The 21354-nt window shown below is 44.2% G+C and overlaps 1 protein-coding gene across 1 annotated transcript in view; it reads left to right on the forward strand.

The window, feature by feature from the left end:
- Window positions 1-21354, forward strand: part of ATG2B (autophagy related 2B) — a 139999-nt gene that overhangs the window by 20361 nt on the left and 98284 nt on the right. Inside the window, 6 exon segments of the mRNA XM_089654863.1 lie at window positions 1644-1746; window positions 6272-6434; window positions 13699-13878; window positions 15002-15098; window positions 19861-20043; window positions 21118-21272. Coding sequence (XP_089510989.1) covers window positions 1644-1746; window positions 6272-6434; window positions 13699-13878; window positions 15002-15098; window positions 19861-20043; window positions 21118-21272 — 881 coding nt within the window.

The following is a 21354-nucleotide window of genomic DNA, read 5'->3' on the forward strand; positions in this document are numbered from 1 at the left end:
GGCTAATTCTCCAGCTTTAGTTGTAAAGGGCAAGAGGGTTTAGTTCTGCTTTAAAGCTGAATTCCAGGAATTCAGCCACTTTGTAAAAGTTAAGTCCAATGAGGTGCATGACATCTCCTGAACTTATTTATACCTGACAGGTTTATGGTTCTGCTGGAGAATACACTTGGGACTGTGAGAGAGGAGAGAGGCGCACAGAGCAGCTATGCCCTCCAGTTATGCTGTCCAATCAGAAAATGTTCACATTATACAAAGTCTTCTGTGATTGGGCAGGAGGAGGGGAAGGGCGGGCTTAGCAGCTACAGCAGATCTACTGTTGAAGATGCTAAGACCTCAAGGATTAGCACCAGGCTCCTAGTTCTAAAGCAATAGCTGTTTTCCGGGAGTGCTTTAAATCTGTCAGATATAACTAATAGAATAAGTTCAGTAGTAGTCATGCACCTCCTTGGACTTAAAGCGGAACGGCACATAAAAAAAAAAAAAAAAAATCAGCTACAAGAACTGTAGCTGCTAACTCTTAAAATACAGACACTTGCCTGTCCCTTGGTCCAGCGGTGTCCTCACTATCGCTGGTTTCACCGGACATCTTCTCTCCCTGGCACCGGCATCTTTAGTGTGGGCACCCAGCTGTGACCGCTTGCGGCTTCACAGCCGGGTGCCCACTGCGCATGCACGAGAAGCTCTATGCTTTCTGAATGGCCCCGTAGTCTTCTGGGACCTGTCATGTGTCCCAGAAGACTACAGGGAGGGGGGGGGGACAATTTCTGCTTCCAATTGCCTAGGCGATCGCAGCGGAAATGGGAGCGGGTACCTGTCAAAATCAGGTACCCCCTCGCTCCCCAAAGGTGCGAATCCTTAATGAGGTGTGGGGGACAAAGGCTTAAAGCGGAACTTCCCCTTTTGGGTGGAGCTCCACTTTAATACATAGTGTGCCTTCACGTTTAAAAAAGTGGCTGAATTCCTGGAATTCAGCTTTAATTTGTAATTCAAGTCCATCTAAATATGCTAATGCATCAGACACTGCCCTCTTCACAGGTTGACAATGCTGCTGTCCGTGAGTGGATGCATTTCTCCTCCATAGAGCGGGGCCACTATAAAGCAGGAAGCGTGTAACTGGCTGGATCACTTACATGTCCTATATCGTTTATTTTACCAATGGAGAAATGGTTGTGGTCACTGGTGATCCTATTGTAGATTCCTATCATAGAGCTTCCTTCTGTGGATGTCTATGATTTCACAGCACCTGTTGTGACCTGTCCACCACCATTGATCGGTGGCTCTGCTAAAGCTGCTCCCTTCACTACAGCACTCTCTGTCATTAAAACCAAGTAACACCCACATACACACCCAACAGGTCAGTGTATTTCCCAAGGAATTATGGGAAATGTAGTTCATATTTCCTCCTCAGCAACTTAATGAATGTGACTTGTGCTCCCTGCTTGGCTTTCCACCCCAACCCCAGCGCTCAGGCACAGTAAGCTTTGCAGAAGGAGCTGATGATGTAACACAAAAGGATTAATTAATCAAAAAGGCGAGGTGGTTTTTGTGGTAAAGGCTTTTTATTGTGGGGAAAGGGAGCTAAGGGTCAAAAGTGGACATGATCCTGCGATTCAGCCTTAACGTATGTTGTTTTTGTGTTGCAGTACTGAGACGCGTCAGAGTGACATTCATTGATACAGTGTTGAGGATAGAACACATACCTGAAAACTCAAAAACAGGGACTGCCCTTGAAATACGAATCAGCAAGTAAGGATAAATCCACAGACATGTAATCATTGTGTCGAACCTTGTGTATAAGGTCACGCCAGAAAAACACGTTACGTTAACATGGATTTAAATCCTAAGGGCTTGTTTACCCTTGCAATTGAGGGGTGGTAAAAGCCCAAGGTTGAGCCTTTTTTTTTTTTTTTTTTTTTAACTGGCCCTCAGTTGAAGCGTTTGTTGCTGCTGAGGAAGCAGCCGGGGGTGTACTTACATTGAAGGAAATAAGTATTTGATCCCCTGCTGATTTTGAATGTTTGCCCACTCACAAAGAAATGATCAGTCTAACAATCGAATGGTAGATGTATTGAAACACTGAGAGACAAAAAAGTCAAAAGAAATGCAAGTCTAACAAATGATGACTGATTTGCATGTTCATGAGGGAAATAAGTATTTGATCCCCTTCACAAAACATGACTTAGTACTTGGTGGCAAATCCCTTGTTGGCAATCACAGAGGTCAGACGTCTCCTGTAGTTGGCCACCAGCTTCGCACACATCTCAGGAGGGATTTTGGCCCACTCCTCTTGGCATATCCTCTCCAAGTTATTAAGGTTTGGTGGCTGACATTTGGCAACTCGAACTTTCAGCTCCCTCCACAGATTTCAATCGGATTAAGGTCTGGAGACTGGCTAGGTCACTCCAGGACCTTAATGTGCATCTTCTTGAGCCACTCCTTTGTTGCCTTGGCCGTGTGTTTTGGGTCATTGTCATGCTGGAACACCCATCCACGACCCTTTTTCAGTGCCCTGGCTGAGGGAAGAAGATTCTCACCCAAGATTTGATGGTACATTGCCCCGTCCATCGTCCCTTTGATGCGGTGCAGTTGTTCTGTCCCCTTAGCAGAAAAACACCCCCAAAGCAGAATGTTTCCACCACCATGTGTGACAGTTGGGATGGTGTTCTTGGGGTCATAGGCAGCATTCCTCCTCCTCCAAACGCGGCGAGTTGAGTTGATACCAAACAGCTTGATGTTGTGGTCTCATCTGACCACAACAATTTCAACCAGTCCTCCTCTGCATCATTCAGATGTTCAGTGGCAGACTTCAGACGGGCCTGGACATGTGCTTTCCTGAGCAGAGGGACCTTGCAGACACTGCAGGATTTCAATCCTTGTCGGCGTAGTGTGTTACCAATTGTTTTCTTGGTGACTGTGGTCCCAGCTGCCTGGAGATCATTGACAAGATCCTCACGTGTAGTTCTGGGATGATTCCTCACTGTTCTCATGATCATTGACACTCCACGAGGTGAGATCTTGCATGGTGCACCAGACCTAGGGAGACTGACGGTTGTTTTATGTTTCTTCCATTTGCGAATGATTGTACCAACTGTTGTCACCTTCTCACCAAGCTGCTTGGCGAAAGTTTTGTAGCCCAGTCCAGCCTTTTGTAGATCTACAATCTTGTCCTTGACATCCTTGGACAGATTTTTGGTCTTTGCCATGGTGGAGAGTTTGGAATCTGATTGTTTGATTGCTCCTGTGGACAGGTGTCTTTTATACAGGTAACAAAATGAGATTAGCAGCACTCCCTTCAAGAGACTGCTTCTAATCTCAGCTTGTTGCCTGTATGAAAGATACCTGGTAGCCAGAAATCCTGCAGAATGATAGGGGATCAAATACCTATTTCCCTCATGAACATGCAAATCAGTCATCATTTGTTAGACATGCATTTCTTTGGAATTTTGTGTTGCTATTCTGTCTCTCAGTGTTACAATACACCTACCATTTGATTTTTAGACCGATCATTTCTTTGTGAGTGGGCAAACATTCAAAATCAGCAGGGGATCAAATACTTATTTCCTTCACTGTATGTCACGGGTGTGATGGTTTTGTTCACGGCAGGAATTTTATACCCTATCGCACTCGATGGGTTGTACTGCTAGCCAAACGTGACCCATTCGAGTGAATGGAGCCATGCTGCAACTGCACATATTACTCATTTAAAGTGTGATTTTTCCAGTAATTGGGGGGGGTAAAACAATCAGTGAAGTGGAGATGCAATGCCTCCCCACCATCTGTCTATTACCGTATGAAGCGGGATCCGAAAGTGGATTGTGCTTCAGACAGCAAATCAGGTTTAAACGAGGCCTTACTGAATACTGAAGCACTGCATGTAATAAACTATTTTTTTTAATTAAAATTACAATTTTCATTGTTGTTTGCATTTTAATGCTGCTGCTCTCCTGCAGCCACTTCATGCCATGCAGCCATCGCTGGAGTACATTTCTCAGGGCAGGGCACCATGCCTATGTAATGTGCATTGAACTGGCCACTTGTAGCCTCCAACGAAAGTCTGTGTCAACATAGGAGCACATTTGTGAGATGGGGACAGAATGTTGTCACTCTAGTGCCTGAAACGTGACATTTATGTCAGGATCACCAGGGATTATTTAAAGTGGAGTTCTGCCCGCCCCCCCCCCCCCCCCCCCTCGTAGCTGCTGACTTTTTTAATATTAGGGCACTTACCTGTCTACGGATCCAGCAGTGTCCTCACCCTGAGCCGATTTTGACTAAGAGAAACTGGCAGTGAAGCCTTGCGCCTTCACAGACGGCTTCCTACTGTTCATGTGCGCTGCGCTTTGTGATTGGGCCGAAGTCCTCTGGGATCTGTGGCGAAGTGGGTGCTGTTACCTATCAAAACCAGGTACCCACTCTCCCCTCCCAAAGGGTGCCAAATATGGCAGTGGGGGGGGAGGCAGATAAGCGGAGCTTCCACTTTTAGGGGGACTCCACTTTTAATAAAAGCAGCTGCTTTCAAAATATTGAAGTTTAGTTGTGAACATAATAAAGATTTTAGTGATTTGGGATTTTACATACTTTAGAATATATCCAAGGACAAAACACTTTTTGGATAGCATAAGGTTTAGAATGTCTGATATATTTTTGCTCTTTGTGTTCCATTTGGAAGATCTCACTTTCACTTCCTTTTCGAGAGACGCATAGAAAGCGAGAGGAAATCCCTTAGGCTGCTTTCACACTGATCAGTTTTCCTTCCATTTTTACCTTGCCAAAAGCAGAAGAAAAATTTGTGACCATTGAATCTGTTCTGCACACCAGCCAATTGCAGGTCAGTTTTTAAAAGTCCTGCATGCTGCATCTTTGGTGCATGTTCAGTGTGGAAACAAATGCAGCAAAAATGCACATTCCCATTGAAATAAATAGAAAATGCAGCATAAATTCACCTGCTGTTGTGTTTTTGAGCCACAAGTCCTTTTTTTTTTTTTTTTTTTTTTTTTTTTTTTATGGTTCGAAAATCACACCTGAAATACTTTAAAAATGAGGCAAAACCGCTTAGGCATTTTTTGCTGTGTTTTTGCAGTGGAGCAATGTCTTAGACTGTTGTATCTGGATAAGGGTCCTCTTGGAAGATTTCAACTCTTCTCCAGTCTCGGTGACAACTATAAATTTTTTTGGTCTTCCTATGATTTGGTCAAATAGAGAGGGTCGTCTATTCAGCAGAGCCACAGAGAGCAATAGATATCTGGCGGCAGTTCTAAACCTGTTCACTTTATCAAAAGCAAAAAAAAAAAATGCTTTTGATAAAATAAGAAGGCCAATGCACCCAAAATGCAACATAGAGTACGATTTCACAACACATTGATGTCAATAGCTTCTGTTAAAAACAAAGAGGAGAGTTTACTAACACTAGAGCAGACAGAATCTGGAGCAGCTGTAAGACGGCTGTAAGTTTTCACTTTCAAACATTAACCCCCGGTTTACATCTGTGCGGGTGGTGTCGCTGCGGATATGCACGAAAATCCGTTCAGCCGCACCACCCACACAGAGAAATGCGGTCCCGCGGTTAGTTCTAATTGCACGCTGCCCGCACTGGAAAACGCAACTGTACTGGGTTCCTGTGCGGGCTGCGTTTTCCAAAGAAGTGCAGGGACTTCTTTCCCTGAGTGTCACGGCTCACGGGTGTCAATTCAAATGAATGGGCTCTCGTGCCCGTGCAAAACACGGCCCGCACGGCTGCATAGATGTGAACTGAGGGTAACTGAACAAGCTGAGGCTAGCAGCTGATTGTATGCCATGCCCTACTGCTTCAGATTCTGTCTGCTTCAGTTTTGATAAATTCCCTGCCATGTATTTTCTCTTGCCATTACCCTATGATGATGTGTTGGGTATTAACGTTGAAAGAAAATTTGCTAGGAGGTGGGAGTTTTTTGCTAGAGGACACTTTGTATGCCTCTTGTGCCAAATACGTCTTCCTCTTTTTGTCAGCAATATTTTTTTGTATTCATTATCTATGGTGCATGCACAGTGTAGTGTACATTCGGCCCACTCCTACCACGGAGCCAGATGCTGGGAAATTGTAACTCTGGAGCGTAGGTTTCAGTGGCTACCCAGTGGCTGAAGAGTGAAGAGATTGGATGTCTCTTCTTTGGATTGACAGTGATAGGGAGATATCCCTGGCAGTAGGTTTGATATAATGTGCAATTTAAGTGCTCTTTTGGACCCGCCAACCACAGTTCCAGCTTAATGAGGCCTCACTGATGATCTCTTTCAGGACGATGTATTCTGATGAAACTGTGGATGAGCAGTCAGGAATTAACGTGCACAGGCCCTCAGCATTTGCTCATAAAGTCCTTGAACTCAGCGGTGTTTCCTTCTTCTGGGATGAATTCTCAGCATCTGCAAAATCCTCTCCTGTTTGTTCAACTTCACAAGTGGTAATTTTATAGTTTGTGTTATTTATTTTGTACAATAATTCAGATCACCATCACTCTATTGTGATAGGCAGACCCTTCCCTCTATTAAGTTGTCACTGTATACTTAAAGTGTAACTAAAGGGAGGATACCTACCTTCCCAAAATTCCCTTTAAAGTGGTTCTAAAGTCGCAAGGTTTTTTACCTTCATGCATTCTATGCATGATGGTAAAAAGCCTTCTGTGTGTAGCAGCCCCCCCGACACTTATCTGAACCCCCTCTTGATCCAACAATGTCCATGATCGTCTCGGTTCTCCGGGGACTCTCATTCCTGATTGGCTGAGGCAGCAGTGAGAGCCATTGTTCTCGATACTGTTAATCACAGTCAGTGAGCCAATCAGAAGAGGGAGGGGTGTGGCTGAGACACGGCTGTGTGTGTGAATGGACACACGGAGCAGCGGTTGGGGAGTTCCCCTGCTCGGGTGCCACCATAGCAAGCTTTGTGCTATTGGGGCACCCGACAAGGGAGGGGCCAGGAGCACCGGCAGGGGACCCAAGAAGAGGAGGATCTGGGCTGCTCTGTGCAAAACCACTACACACAGCAGGTAAGTGTAGACATGTTTGTTATTTTTAACCACTTATACCCTCTTCCTGCCCAAGCCAATTTTCAGTTTTCAGCGCTGTCGCATTTTGAATGACAGTTACTTGGTCATGCAACGCTGTACCCATATTAAATTTTTATAGCTTTCTTTTGGTGCTATTTAATCACTATTGAGTTTTTTATTTTTTGCTAAATAAAACAAAAAACACCTAAAAATTTTGAAATAAAAAAAAAAACACACTTTTCTTTGTTTCTGTTGTCAAATTTTGCAAATAAATAACATTTCTTCATAAATTTAGGTCAAAATGTATTCTGCTACATTTCTTCTGTGAAAATAATAAAATATTTATTTGTATTTTTTTTTCAAATTTTTCTATTTTTTTTTTTTTTTAATTTTTATTACATTATTTTTTTTTTTCTTTTACTATTTTTTTTTTTTTTTCAACACACTGTGACCATAGCAATTCAATGTCACAATATTAACATTGAACTACTCTGGGCAAGTGATCAGGATTTTTTTCTTTTTTTTCAGCACATGATTGCTAATACCAATGTATTTCATTGATTTACAATCATTGTTACTGAATGAAACTGATTCATTCAGACTTTTATTGTGATTAGCTGTGATTGGGCAAAGCTGATCACATGATACAGATGGGCTGTGAGTGGCCCTGTCTATATCATGTGACTGCTTTGACCAATCACAGCTTACAACATAATTGTATACAATGGATGGCATGACAGGAAGCCATCCATTGTATACAATTGACATGTGATCTGCTGTGATTGGTGGCAACGGGCCGGTGTAGTGATATGTCATTGGCTGTGGCCCCGTTGAGCGGCTCGTTTTGGCAGGACATCATATGACGCCCAGTCACAACGGTGAGTGTCCCGCCTGGCCGTCATTCTGCTATAGGCCGGGAGGGAAGTTAAGGAAAAAACCCAAAACTTAATTATCACTTTAATGCTCTCCTAAGTATTGTGTATTTTATATACAATAAAATATAATTTTTCAGCAAAACAAGAAGTTCCCTTAGCAGCACCAGCATCTTCTTCTGTGTTCCATGTTTCAGCCATCCTCTTTGGCCAGCATGGGATGACAACGTTTCTGTGCATGTGCACAGGATCAGCCCAGCCGCTGTAAACTCAGTTGTGCATGCGTAGCTCAGTCTACAGTCCTAGAGATCACTGTGAGCAGACAGATAGGTATGTTTATTGCAGAAGAAGCACTGCATGTCTCTTCTACGATAAAATGCCTGCTTCTCACAGTGCATAACAGCGGAATTTTATTTCCGCTTTAAACCTGAACTCTGGGCACTAAAATGTTCATTTAAATATAATCCTCTATAGCTACAAAGGATAGAAATTCACATTGTGTGCATCAAATGCCTACACAAACCCAGATTTTACCTTGTTAAAAGTATTCATGCCATCATCATTGTGCAGAAAGCAGAACTGTGGCAGGGATCCAGCTAGTCCCCACCCTCTACAGGCTGCCTGCAGAAAACTACAGGAGGGGGCGGAGACAAGACCAGTCGCCCTGCACAAGTAGAGAGAGCAGTGAGGGGTCTTTATTATAGGAAGCGGCTGCACAGTGGTAGAGTTTTACATTGGATGACTGCACAGATTTAAAAGAAATAAATAAAGCACACAAAGATTCCAGTATGATCGCACATACCTCTTGTACTTACCGTATTTGCCGGCGTATAAGACGACTTTTCAACCCGTGAAAATCTTTTGTAAAGTCGGGGGTCGTCTTATACGCCGGTATACGGCGAGCCAGTGTCAGGGCGGCACTTTTTCGAGGGGCGGTGCCGCCCCCTCTTTCTCCAATGGACACCAAGTACAGGGGTGGGCAGAGGGGCTGCTGTACCTTACCTGGCTCCGGTCCTGGTCCCACGACGATCCGGTCCAGGAAGCGCGGCTGCTCCTTCTTTCAGTTCGGCCGCTCGATGGTCCCGCCGCCCGCTCGGCTCCGCCTCCTCACCGGTGATTGGGCGCCAGCACTGGAAAGGCACACAGGCGACCAATCACCGGCGAGGAGGCGGAGCCGAACGGCCCCGCGAAAATCAAGCGGCCGAAATGAAAGAAGGAGCAGCCGCTCCTCTCCCCCACTGACACCAACGATGGGGCACTGTTCCTCCCCCACTGACACCAACGATGGGGCACTGTTCCTCCCCCACTGACACCAACGATGGGGCACTGTTCCTCCCCCACTGACACCAACGATGGGGCACTGTTCCTCCCCCACTGACACCAACGATGGGGCACTGTTCCTCCCCCACTGACACCAACGATGGGGCACTGTTCCTCCCCCACTGACACCAACGATGGGGCACTGTTCCTCCCCCACTGACACCAACGATGGGGCACTGTTCCTCCCCCACTGACACCAACGATGGGGCACTGTTCCTCCCCCACTGACACCAACGATGGGGCACTGTTCCTCCCCCACTGACACCAACGATGGGGCACTATTCCTCCTCCCCACTGACACCAACGATGGGGCACTATTCCTCCTCCCCACTGACACCAACGATGGGGCACTATTCCTCCTCCCCACTGACACCAACGATGGGGCACTATTCCTCCTCCCCACTGACACCAACGATGGGGCACTATTCCTCCTCCCCACTGACACCAACGATGGGGCACTATTCCTCCTCCCCACTGACACCAACGATGGGGCACTATTCCTCCTCCCCACTGACACCAACGATGGGGCACTATTCCTCCTCCCCACTGACACCAACGATGGGGCACTATTCCTCCTCCCCACTGACACCAACGATGGGGCACTATTCCTCCTCCCCACTGACACCAACGATGGGGCACTATTCCTCCTCCCCACTGACACCAACGATGGGGCACTATTCCTCCTCCCCACTGACACCAACGATGGGGCACTATTCCTCCTCCCCACTGACACCAACGATGGGGCACTATTCCTCCTCCCCACTGACACCAACGATGGGGCACTATTCCTCCTCCCCACTGACACCAACGATGGGGCACTATTCCTCCTCCCCACTGACACCAACGATGGGGCACTATTCCTCCTCCCCACTGACACCAACGATGGGGCACTATTCCTCCTCCCCACTGACACCAACGATGGGGCACTATTCCTCCTCCCCACTGACACCAACGATGGGGCACTATTCCTCCTCCCCACTGACACCAACGATGGGGCACTATTCCTCCTCCCCACTGACACCAACGATGGGGCACTATTCCTCCTCCCCACTGACACCAACGATGGGGCACTATTCCTCCTCCCCACTGACACCAACGATGGGGCACTATTCCTCCTCCCCACTGACACCAACGATGGGGCACTATTCCTCCTCCCCACTGACACCAACGATGGGGCACTATTCCTCCTCCCCACTGACACCAACGATGGGGCACTATTCCTCCTCCCCACTGACACCAACGATGGGGCACTATTCCTCCTCCCCACTGACACCAACGATGGGGCACTATTCCTCCTCCCCACTGACACCAACGATGGGGCACTATTCCTCCTCCCCACTGACACCAACGATGGGGCACTATTCCTCCTCCCCACTGACACCAACGATGGGGCACTATTCCTCCTCCCCACTGACACCAACGATGGGGCACTATTCCTCCTCCCCACTGACACCAACGATGGGGCACTATTCCTCCTCCCCACTGACACCAACGATGGGGCACTATTCCTCCTCCCCACTGACACCAACGATGGGGCACTATTCCTCCTCCCCACTGACACCAACGATGGGGCACTATTCCTCCTCCCCACTGACACCAACGATGGGGCACTATTCCTCCTCCCCACTGACACCAACGATGGGGCACTATTCCTCCTCCCCACTGACACCAACGATGGGGCACTATTCCTCCTCCCCACTGACACCAACGATGGGGCACTATTCCTCCTCCCCACTGACACCAACGATGGGGCACTATTCCTCCTCCCCACTGACACCAACGATGGGGCACTATTCCTCCTCCCCACTGACACCAACGATGGGGCACTATTCCTCCTCCCCACTGACACCAACGATGGGGCACTATTCCTCCTCCCCACTGACACCAACGATGGGGCACTATTCCTCCTCCCCACTGACACCAACGATGGGGCACTATTCCTCCTCCCCACTGACACCAACGATGGGGCACTATTCCTCCTCCCCACTGACACCAACGATGGGGCACTATTCCTCCTCCCCACTGACACCAACGATGGGGCACTATTCCTCCTCCCCACTGACACCAACGATGGGGCACTATTCCTCCTCCCCACTGACACCAACGATGGGGCACTATTCCTCCTCCCCACTGACACCAACGATGGGGCACTATTCCTCCTCCCCACTGACACCAACGATGGGGCACTATTCCTCCTCCCCACTGACACCAACGATGGGGCACTATTCCTCCTCCCCACTGACACCAACGATGGGGCACTATTCCTCCTCCCCACTGACACCAACGATGGGGCACTATTCCTCCTCCCCACTGACACCAACGATGGGGCACTATTCCTCCTCCCCACTGACACTAATGATGGGGTACCATCATTGGTGTCAGTGGGAGGAATAGTGTCCCATCATTGGTATCAGTGGGAGGAATAGTGTCCCATCATTGGTATCAGTGGGAGGAATAGTGTCCCATCATTGGTATCAGTGGGAGGAATAGTGTCCCATCATTGGTATCAGTGGGAGGAATAGTGCCCCATCATTGGTATCAGTGGGAGGAATAGTGTCCCATCATTGGTGTCAGTGAGAGGAATCGTGCCCCATCATTGGTGTCAGTGGGAGGAATAGCACCCCATCATTGGAATACCATACTGAAATACCGTACCATATTGAAATCAAATCTGATGTTTTTTCATTTTTATTTGGTGTGCGTTGGAATCGGGGTAGTCTTATACGGCGAGTATAGCTCAAACCCTATATTTTAACAGGAAAAGTAGGGGGTCGTCTTATACGCCGGAAAATACGGTAGATAATATTTTCTTATCCTGGAATTAGATTTACAATATACCTAAACCCATTTTTTTTTTTTTTTTTTTTTTTTTAAATAGAGTAAGGAATGGGTAGACCCCATGTCAGGTTTTTAGGCATACATATTGAGAGATCTTCCTTCACTTCCTGTCCTATAGACACCACAGGCGATCTCTGCAAAATGTTTTTTCCCTACACTTTCAGTCCCAATGACAGTGGTCACCAGGACAAGTAAAGATGGGGAATCTCCCTAGTAAGGACAGCATCAAAAACCTGACATGGGGTTTTAACCCTATCACCACTCTATTAACAAAAAACTTCCAATAATATATATATATATATATATATATATATATATATATATATATATATATATATATATATATATATATTTTTATTATTATATAATTTTTTTTTTTTTTTTAGTTTTTATCGAATTATGAAAAGTTACATTTTATCAGGATTTTTCTATCTGTCTCTTGACACCATTTCAAAGGTTTCCTTTCATTTTCTGTCCCATACACAACAAAAAGTTACAGGAAATCTCTTCAAAGTGAGGGTAGATCACATCTATCACCAGAACAAGTGTCCCTTTTGAAAATGTTTCCCCTCTATTCCTGTTCTGGTGACAACAAATGTTGGATTTGTTGGTCACAAATCTAGTTGTTAATTTTCCTTAACCCCTTGACGCCAACATCACTCAAATACGCAGCCTCACAGAACTGGTATTTTTTCCGTGGGGCCGCATATTTGCGTACCTGTCTTTGTGCTGGGAGCGTGCCGCACAGCCCGCTCCCAGCACAAAGACCAGGGTGACACTGAGAGCCCCAGGTCCCATTCTAACGATCGGGACCCGGGACTCCCGATTCCGGGTCACATGATTGCTGTGATATTCTCTGAGCAGTCACTGTACAGCCAGGCCCCTTGTTTTGTTATTTTTTCTTCTTTATGAATGGAAGAGAGGGTTACATTGTATTTCTCTAACTCCTGGCATAGAGATGAAAAAAAATGTAAAAAAAAAAAATATATAAATTTAAATATTACAAATTAAAATAAAATAATAATGAAAAAATACCTAGATTAAGGTTTGATCTAGTTCAGTGCCAGGGTATGTGTTTGGGTCAGGGTCAAAGGTCAGGATTAAAAAAAAAATTTATATTAGTGTCAGTGTGTTTTAGGTAAACAAAAAACAAAATGTGCACTATTTGTTTCTGGGCTGTATTACGGGTACAAACAACAAATAACATACACATATATATAGTATCGCTGTGATCGTCAAGAGCTGGAAAATTTATTTTGGGTTGTTCTTTGGTGGTAGGTTATGGTAGTAACCAGAAACACACAGCTAAATTTAAAAAAAAATTATTATTTTTTTTTACTATTTTGGTCCAGTTTTCCTTTGATAATAAAAAAAAAAGTCAGGAGATATCCATTACCATTTACCACCAAATGAAAGCCCAATTTGTCCTGAAAAAAATACGGTATAATTCACCTAGATGTATAAAGTAGTGGTGATGATATGTACGGATTTACGAACACATTTCAGCGTTGCAAAATTGTGCTTAGGCGTTAACATTTGTTTTACCCTTAGGCGTGAAGGGGCTAAACACAACCTCGGCTCCGCTATGACCATGCATTTTCCAGGCTCTGTAAATTTTGTGATTTGGTTTGCGTTCAATTTTTTTTTTTCAGGAAACTGAGCCCAAGCTTTCTCCCAGCTGGAATCCAAAGCCTGTCTTTGAGCCTCACCCACAATTCACTAGAAGTATAACTGAGGTCACCCCCTCTGACCCTGTGCAGATTGCTTCCCTGGTGGGCAGTATTGAGCTGGGCCTAATTCTGAAACAGAATGAAGTGCTTCCTGGAGCAAAGGTCAGTTCATGTTCTGTATATCTGCTTTCACTACTTAACTTATCATAAGTGGTCCATTGCAGATCATGGTTTGTTGGCTTGTGATATTTGGTCATGGATCTAGGGCTTTTTAGACTACCAGAGTTGGGGGTTGGTTACCAGTTGGGATGCAGGACCTGCACAGACGCAGCCACTGCTCCCCATCTGACATCTGTGTGGGTGCATGGCTCTAAACGCACACGGGGGGGGCGTGGAGATTTATTAAAACTAGTACGCTCAGAATCTGCTGCAGCTGTGCATGGGAGCCAATCAGCTTCTAACTTCAGCTTGTTCAATTAAGCTTTGTCAATAAAACCTGAAAGCCGATTAGTTTCTTTGCAGAGCTGCACCAGATTTTACACTTCCCAGCTTTAGTAAATAACCCCCACTGTCATGCACCCGCATTGATCTCAAATTCTGTGCAGCGGCTTTGTCTGTGCAGCGGCTTTGTCTATGCAGCCACTGAGTCCCAGTTGACATGAATGGGACTGCCTGCAAGGTGATGCACAGAACACTTGTACATCTCTGTGCAGGTAAATGGGTGTATGCTGTAGTATGCCTGTGTGAACGAGGCCTTTGTTTGCGCACACACAGCTTGCACAGATGTACTTAATGTGTGTGGGTTTTTTATTTTATTTTCATGACACCTTACACCCCGTTCACATCAAATCCTACTTTGAAATCGTATGACTTACAGTGAAGTTGCATGATTTCAAAGTTTGATGACATGTCGATTTCAGGTGCGATTTGCAAGATATCTGATACAGATGTCTATGCAAATCGCACCAAAAGTAGTGCATGTTCTACTTTAGAAATCGATGCGGCTCCGACCAAGTCGGAACCGCACCGATATGACCGCTCTAATTGCGGACAGTAGGCTGCAATTTGGCATGCAGTTTGCAAGTCGCATGGCATGCAATTCACATGCCAATTCACATCCAGTGTGACCGGGGACTTAAGATCGTATAGGTAGATGTAAAATACAGAACCAATTGTCCGACAGACTGTCGCATCTTTAAAGTGCTGCTGTGTTCAGCTGAAAGTCAGGAATTGATTTGTAAGTGATTTGTGCTATTATTAACTTCTGCTGTTTTGTTTTATTTAGCTGGATGTGGATGGACGTGTCGATTCTTTCCATATCTTCCTCTCGCCTCGACAAGTTCACCTCTTGCTGGATATGTTGTCTGCCATTGCTGGACCAGGTGACAAAGTCTTCTTAGTTATCAGCATTTAAAATCATTTATCAAGTTGTCTGGTGGAGTTACTCATAGCAACCAGTCAATTTGTGGCACTTTCTAATTTACACAGGGTTGGAAATTATATGGATTGTCTGGATGCAGTAGGCAACACCAACACTTTTTTTTTTTTTTTTTTTTTTTTTTTTTTACAATCAAAGTTAGTTTAGAGCTCAGGTATTATCCTTTTAACCCTCTCTTGACCTGGGATATTTTGTGCCATAGTTACCAGAGTTGTTTTAGTTTGAACAGCTTGTTTTTTTAATGTATATATGTAGCGCTACACCCAAAGGAGCCACTTGGCAATTTGGGGTTCTCTGTTTTGCCCCTCAGTTCCAAGAACAAGCTCAGCCCCTCTGACTCCCTCTGTGAATAAAAGTCACTGCAAACACATATAAAGACACATGTATAAATACCTTTACCTGGCTGTGGGTTACTACCAGAAAGTAGACACACCTGTTTAGTGGTAAATGCACCTAATCTATTAATATTGGGGTAGAATAAATGGCAGATTGAACATAAATTCATACACAGCAGGTAAATTCGGACACAGTCTGCTAGACAGAGCAATAATTATACTAAAGTAACTAACGATAAGGTTCTAGACCACTAATCACTTTTCCTCAATCATGCACATGTGCAGTAAAGGGCTGTCCTCTAGTGAAATAGTGCTACAATCTGTGATGAAGATCTGCTGCTAGCGAACTGAAAGGGGAAATTCATTTATAGAACAATTAGGCCCCTTAAAGATGCAGCAGATCAGTCAGCGGGGGATCTCTTGGCTGATCCCCATTGAGCAACAGATACTGCCCGCTGATTTCAATGGGACGGATGGAAATGGACCGCCTGTCTGTTTCCACCTGATTGTCATCCGATCCGCTGGACTGATGGGGAACAGATCCCCATCTGTCTGTTTTTGGCATATTGGATCGGATGCTGGAAGGTGGCAGCAGACTATTGTCTGCTGACACCAGCCGGTCCATTGAAGTCTATGGATGGACCGATCCGATCTGCCTGAAAAACAGACAGGCGGACCCCGATCCTTTGCTGTACACCAGACAGTGAATGGAAATCTTTTGAAATGCGTGTAGTCCACAGTGAGCATAGGTGGGTGGGCCAAACTGGGAGATTGAGAGAAAAAAAGGGCTGTGAAGCAACAAGAGTTTTTAGATGCAGCTTTTCACAGATTGGTGAGCCTCTTTACTTTTGAAACACTCTGGGGGTGTCCTGTACATCAAAAGTGTACCGAACAACTCCAGGTAGCCATATTGCATTGAATTTTACAGAAAATTACTACGTTTGCAGACTGAAAAGGAAAGGTCATTTTTATTAACATTTAATGTTAAATATGTATAGCAAATTTATATGATATCTTTTTTATTTGCTGTATTTTCATTTTTATGAAAGGGAAGTTGCCCTTTTTATGAGTCTTCTTTAATAGCCTTTTTTTTTTTTTTTTTTTTAAGTGTCAGAGTTGCTGTAAACCATTAATGGGTTGATTAGTTTGGATAGGCCATCTCCTCTGGTTACCAACAAAATACAGGCCCCCTATCATGTGTCCATCCCTATCATTCCCTTTCAGTTTATGGGACTACCTAAGTTTTACTTGTGGATTTAAATCCGCCCCATTTTTCATTGGTTTCTATCCTTAACAATGTGGCCTTCTCCCTAGGTCTCTCCCAACAACACTTTCATTGGTGGACTAATAATGGTCTACACCGCATAGCCAACTTTTGCAGTTCACGGGGTATCCTATTGAGATAGATTCTCCAAGATGAATGTCATATGCCGCCCTCAGAACACCTTTGATATGCCCAGATCTGTCACTTTTTAAAAACTCTGGTATGGCACACTGATTTTGCCACAATGACTGCAATGGAATGTTTATGTAAAAACATTGATAAGATCCCATGGCATATTTTGGCTATATATGGTCTTCTTACATCTACATCTGCTAAGTTACCTTCTATATGGAAAGGGGACTTATCTGAGGAACTGGACCTTGCTGAATGGCATAAATTAGCTCTCTTAGCCTTAGGGTAGTTCACACTACTTGCAGTTCAGTGCGTTTTTTTTTTTTTCTGCATCAAAAATGCATACACGGTGTTTTCCATGTATTCCAGTGGCTCTAGTTCACACCAGTACAGTCAGTTCCAGCCAGTTTCCGGTGCAGAAAAAAAAAAAATAGAACATGCTGTATTTTTTTTTTTCCTGCACAGAACTGTACTGGAACATAGCAAACTGCATCAAAAGTGCACCAGAACAGAGTGTGGTGTGAACTGTAAGCAAAAACGTATCTAAAATGCATCTGGAGTGCGTTTTTGTGGTGTGAACTGGCCCTCAAAGTCCTTTTTATAAACATCTGTATTATAGAGGCGATTTACAAAATCTTATTACATTGGTATATGGTACTCTAGGGGCGGCCTCCCCTTGAGGGTATGTTGCATGTACTCTTGTATGTCTCAGGGGGCCTCCCTAAATTGTTTTAGAGGGTGCGGACAAGAGGGGACCACACCACACATTTGGTGGACATGTCCAAAAGCCATAAAATTTTGGATTAGAGTTTACAGCTTTATTCTGTCACACAGAAAAAAAATGCCCTTGGCAAGCCCTTCTTAATCAACCAGTTGAGGAGGCACCGAGCCATAATTAAAGGACGATCACCATCATTTTCTTAGCAGTCAGGATAACTGTAGCTAGTCCTTGCAAATCGCCCACCATCTCCTTCGACTCGGTCAAAGCAAAATTGTTGTGTATTATGGTAAATGAGAAGTTAACAGCAATTCTGAATGACAAAATACATTTATTTAAAAAAACATGAGATCCACAGATACATTATTTACTGGAGATTAGAATAGGGTCCGGCGTAGTGGGTTGCAAAACACCTTCGGCCTTCAAATTCCCTTTTTCCCCATCTATATCCTACTTAATTCTCCTCTTTCCTTTTATTCTTCTTTTAGTTATTTCTCGGATTTGCTTGCTACTTTATTTCGTGCGTTAAGGAACATCTGTTTTCATATGCGGAAGTGTGATTTCAAGTATTTCAAGTATTGTCCTTATCCATTCAGTGCATCTGCTTTGATTTACCACCTACTGTGACTTGCAATCTGCACTATATGTTGATTCTTGTCTCCCAAATGACATAGGAATATATGTTCACGTTTAATTGTACAAATGTCCTCCTTTTTACCGTGTTTGAAAAATGAATAAAAATAATTGAAAAAGAATAAGTTGATAATATTTACACTGAGCTGGGTACCTTTGCACATATATCTAAAGAAATAGCGATAGACCAGAGACATCCTTCAAGTGTTCTATAAATCTTTTGTATATTGATGTTGTTATCCCTACTCTGTCCTTTAGATGACATCTAAAGGACATCTGTTCCATTTTTTTTATTCTCTAATCCTCTTATACTTTGTTATTGGCGGGGGGCATTTACATTTTCTAAATGGAACTGTGGATAAAATGCTTCATATGTGTATCATTTTGTTTGTGTATTATTTTTTTTTAAAAGGAAATTTTGGCACGGTCATTTTGTTCTTGTGAGCCCATGAAAGTAATCAGAATAAGGGTGAACCCTATGTATACAAAAACACAGTCTAGTAGGTTATTTAAAAAAAAAATGTATTTTTTAAATGCAGTTGGTATAAATATAAGAATGTGTCTTGAGGACATCATCCTTGAATAAATAGCAACATTCAGACCGGGAGAGAGAAAAGCCAAGGTTAGGGGCCAATTAGGTGTGATTCCTGATACTGACAGGTGGAGTGAGTAGAGGAATGACCTGCTCAGTTTGCTTTTGCTCCAGACAGCAGGTTGGGGTATCTTCTTGATCAAGCATGCTGCAGTAAGGCCTTGTTCATACTTGCTCGCTATACTGCTGCTTAACAAATGCGCCTACAGCATTAATGCTTGTTGCGCTTGATGTGAATAAAAAATGTTCCCCAAACATCTTCTGCCAGTTTCATCAGCTAAAATTTAATCGCAGGTGCCTTTTTGTTTTTTTTTGCTTTTGCGAATACGATGTACGGACAGATTACACTGACCGTGTGCAGGAGGCCTGCATGGCACCAACGATCTACTGATCGCCGGTGCAATGCTTTCCAAGCTCCTAAAACAAGAAACTGTAAGTGCACATTTTTTTACCTGCAAAAAATGTGCGTTTTATTATTTTATGTTAAAAGGTGAACTTATCCTTCAAATAATGCATTGAGCATCAGTTGCTTTACTCCTCAGTCTTTATTCCAAACACCTCTTCTAAGCCATCCTGCAGTATAATGGATCAAAGTCAGTTTCCTCTATGAGCAAAGATCATGCCCTGCCCTTAGGACCAGACCTTTTTTCCCTGCAAATTCTCTTCTTGGGCACTGGTCTCTTCACCACCCCATGAATTCTCTTTCCTCTGGAGCATATGAGAGTTGACCTGGCTCCTGGAAGTGTCCCTTTACTAATAGATGGTGTGCACATCATGCAGGCAGTGATGTGGACACCTGAAGAAGGACCTCTGGAGGTATACCAAAGAAGAGAGCAGGATCATCTGACTGTGTCTTGAGATAAGTAAAATGGGCATTTGGGATAGTTTTTGTTTGCTTATTTTTTTATATCAGTGGTTAGTGCGGAGGGAGGTAGGGTTGCCAATATCCCGGAGTTGAGCTTTAGTCAGTTATTCAATAAGTGGTTATAGCAGTTTAACATGTTAATAATAAAAAAATATAAACTTTTGCAGAATCCTCCAGTCGGATAGGAATGTCCAGCAAAGATCGGAAGAGCCGCCCCATGCAACAAGAAGATGAGCTTCGCCTTCAAATGGAACTCAAACGCTATTTAAAAAAAGAAGCCATGTCTGGAGGACCGTCCGCTGAGCACAGCTTCTATGAGACTGACACAGCAAAAACACCTTCCAGCCATGGTGAGGACCACTCTGCGCCGCCTAAGGCACCTTTATGTAATAATCATTTAAAGCAATTGGCAGGTCACAGTAACCCATTGGAGCCAGTCATCTTTAATTGTTTTGGCTTATACAAGGTGATGGAATATGTCCGTGGTTGCTGTAGGTTACTGAAATCCCAACTGCAGCCAAAAGCATTAGGGGGAAGGAGCGTAGAACTGTATATTTAGCTGCTTTGAAAGAAGGTGGGGCGGAAAGGTTAAGAACATTTTATATAATTGAAGAGGATTGTATATAAGACTGCTGTGGGAGGTGAACATCGCATATGTTGCATCAAAGACACAATGTTTCTGACCCCTACTGTAATATTTTGATGCAAGCGCCTAGATTTTGGAAAGGTTTGAAGGATTGTCTGAGTTTGCTGTCATGCACATTTAAAGTGGTTCTTAAGCTTCAAGGTTTTTTTTTTTTTTTTTTTTTTTTTTTTTTATATATACCTTAATGCATTTTATGCATTAAGGTAAAAAACCTTCTGTTTCACAGACTCCCTCCTCACCCCCCCCCCATGCTTGCCTGAGCCCATGTCGATCCAGCACTGTGCACAAGAGCTGCAGTTCTCCTGGCTCTGTCCATCCTCACTGGGTAGATTGATAGCAACGAGAGCCATTGGCTCCCGTCAATCAAATCCAGTGATGAGAGAGTGGGGCCGAGTCCCACTGTCTGTGTCAATAGACGCAGGCAAGGAGGCTCAGGAGCCAGCCTGCATGGGTGCTCCCATAGAAAGCAACTCTTCATGGGGTGACTGGGGGGTGGGAGCCAGGACTACCGGTGGGGGACCTGAGACGAGGAGGATTGAAGCAGCTCTGTACAGGTAAGTATAATCTGTCTATTTTAATTTAATTTAACTTTAAGACCTGTTAGACAGTGTATGAGGTTATGCAACAACTTTCTGACTTCAGGACAATCGAACCTCTGATCCAAAGAAACTAAAGGCAAATAAGTGAGCAAACGAAAAGCTGAGTTTGTGCTGATTTTATCTTCCATGGTTTACCTTTTTTTTTTCTTTTTTTTTTTTTTTCTTTTTTCCCTGTTTAGATGAAGAAGTATTCTTCTCAATGGCGGATATGGACATGTCTCACAGCCTTTCTTCTCTCCCCCCACTTGGTGATCCACCAACAGTGGATTTAGATTTGTCGCTGAGTAGCACTTACACCAGTTCTCCAGTTGGCTCCCCCCTTGGAGGTGCTGCAGTACGTATGGCTTCTTTTTGCATACACCAACATACACCAGTGTCATGTTGGTGGTTTGATATTGGTCCCTGTTTGGATCGGA

This window comes from Staurois parvus, unplaced genomic scaffold (assembly GCF_062004578.1).
Source record: "Staurois parvus isolate SC_StPar_1 unplaced genomic scaffold, SC_StPar_1.0 ptg000811l, whole genome shotgun sequence".
Lineage (NCBI taxonomy): Eukaryota > Metazoa > Chordata > Amphibia > Anura > Ranidae > Staurois > Staurois parvus.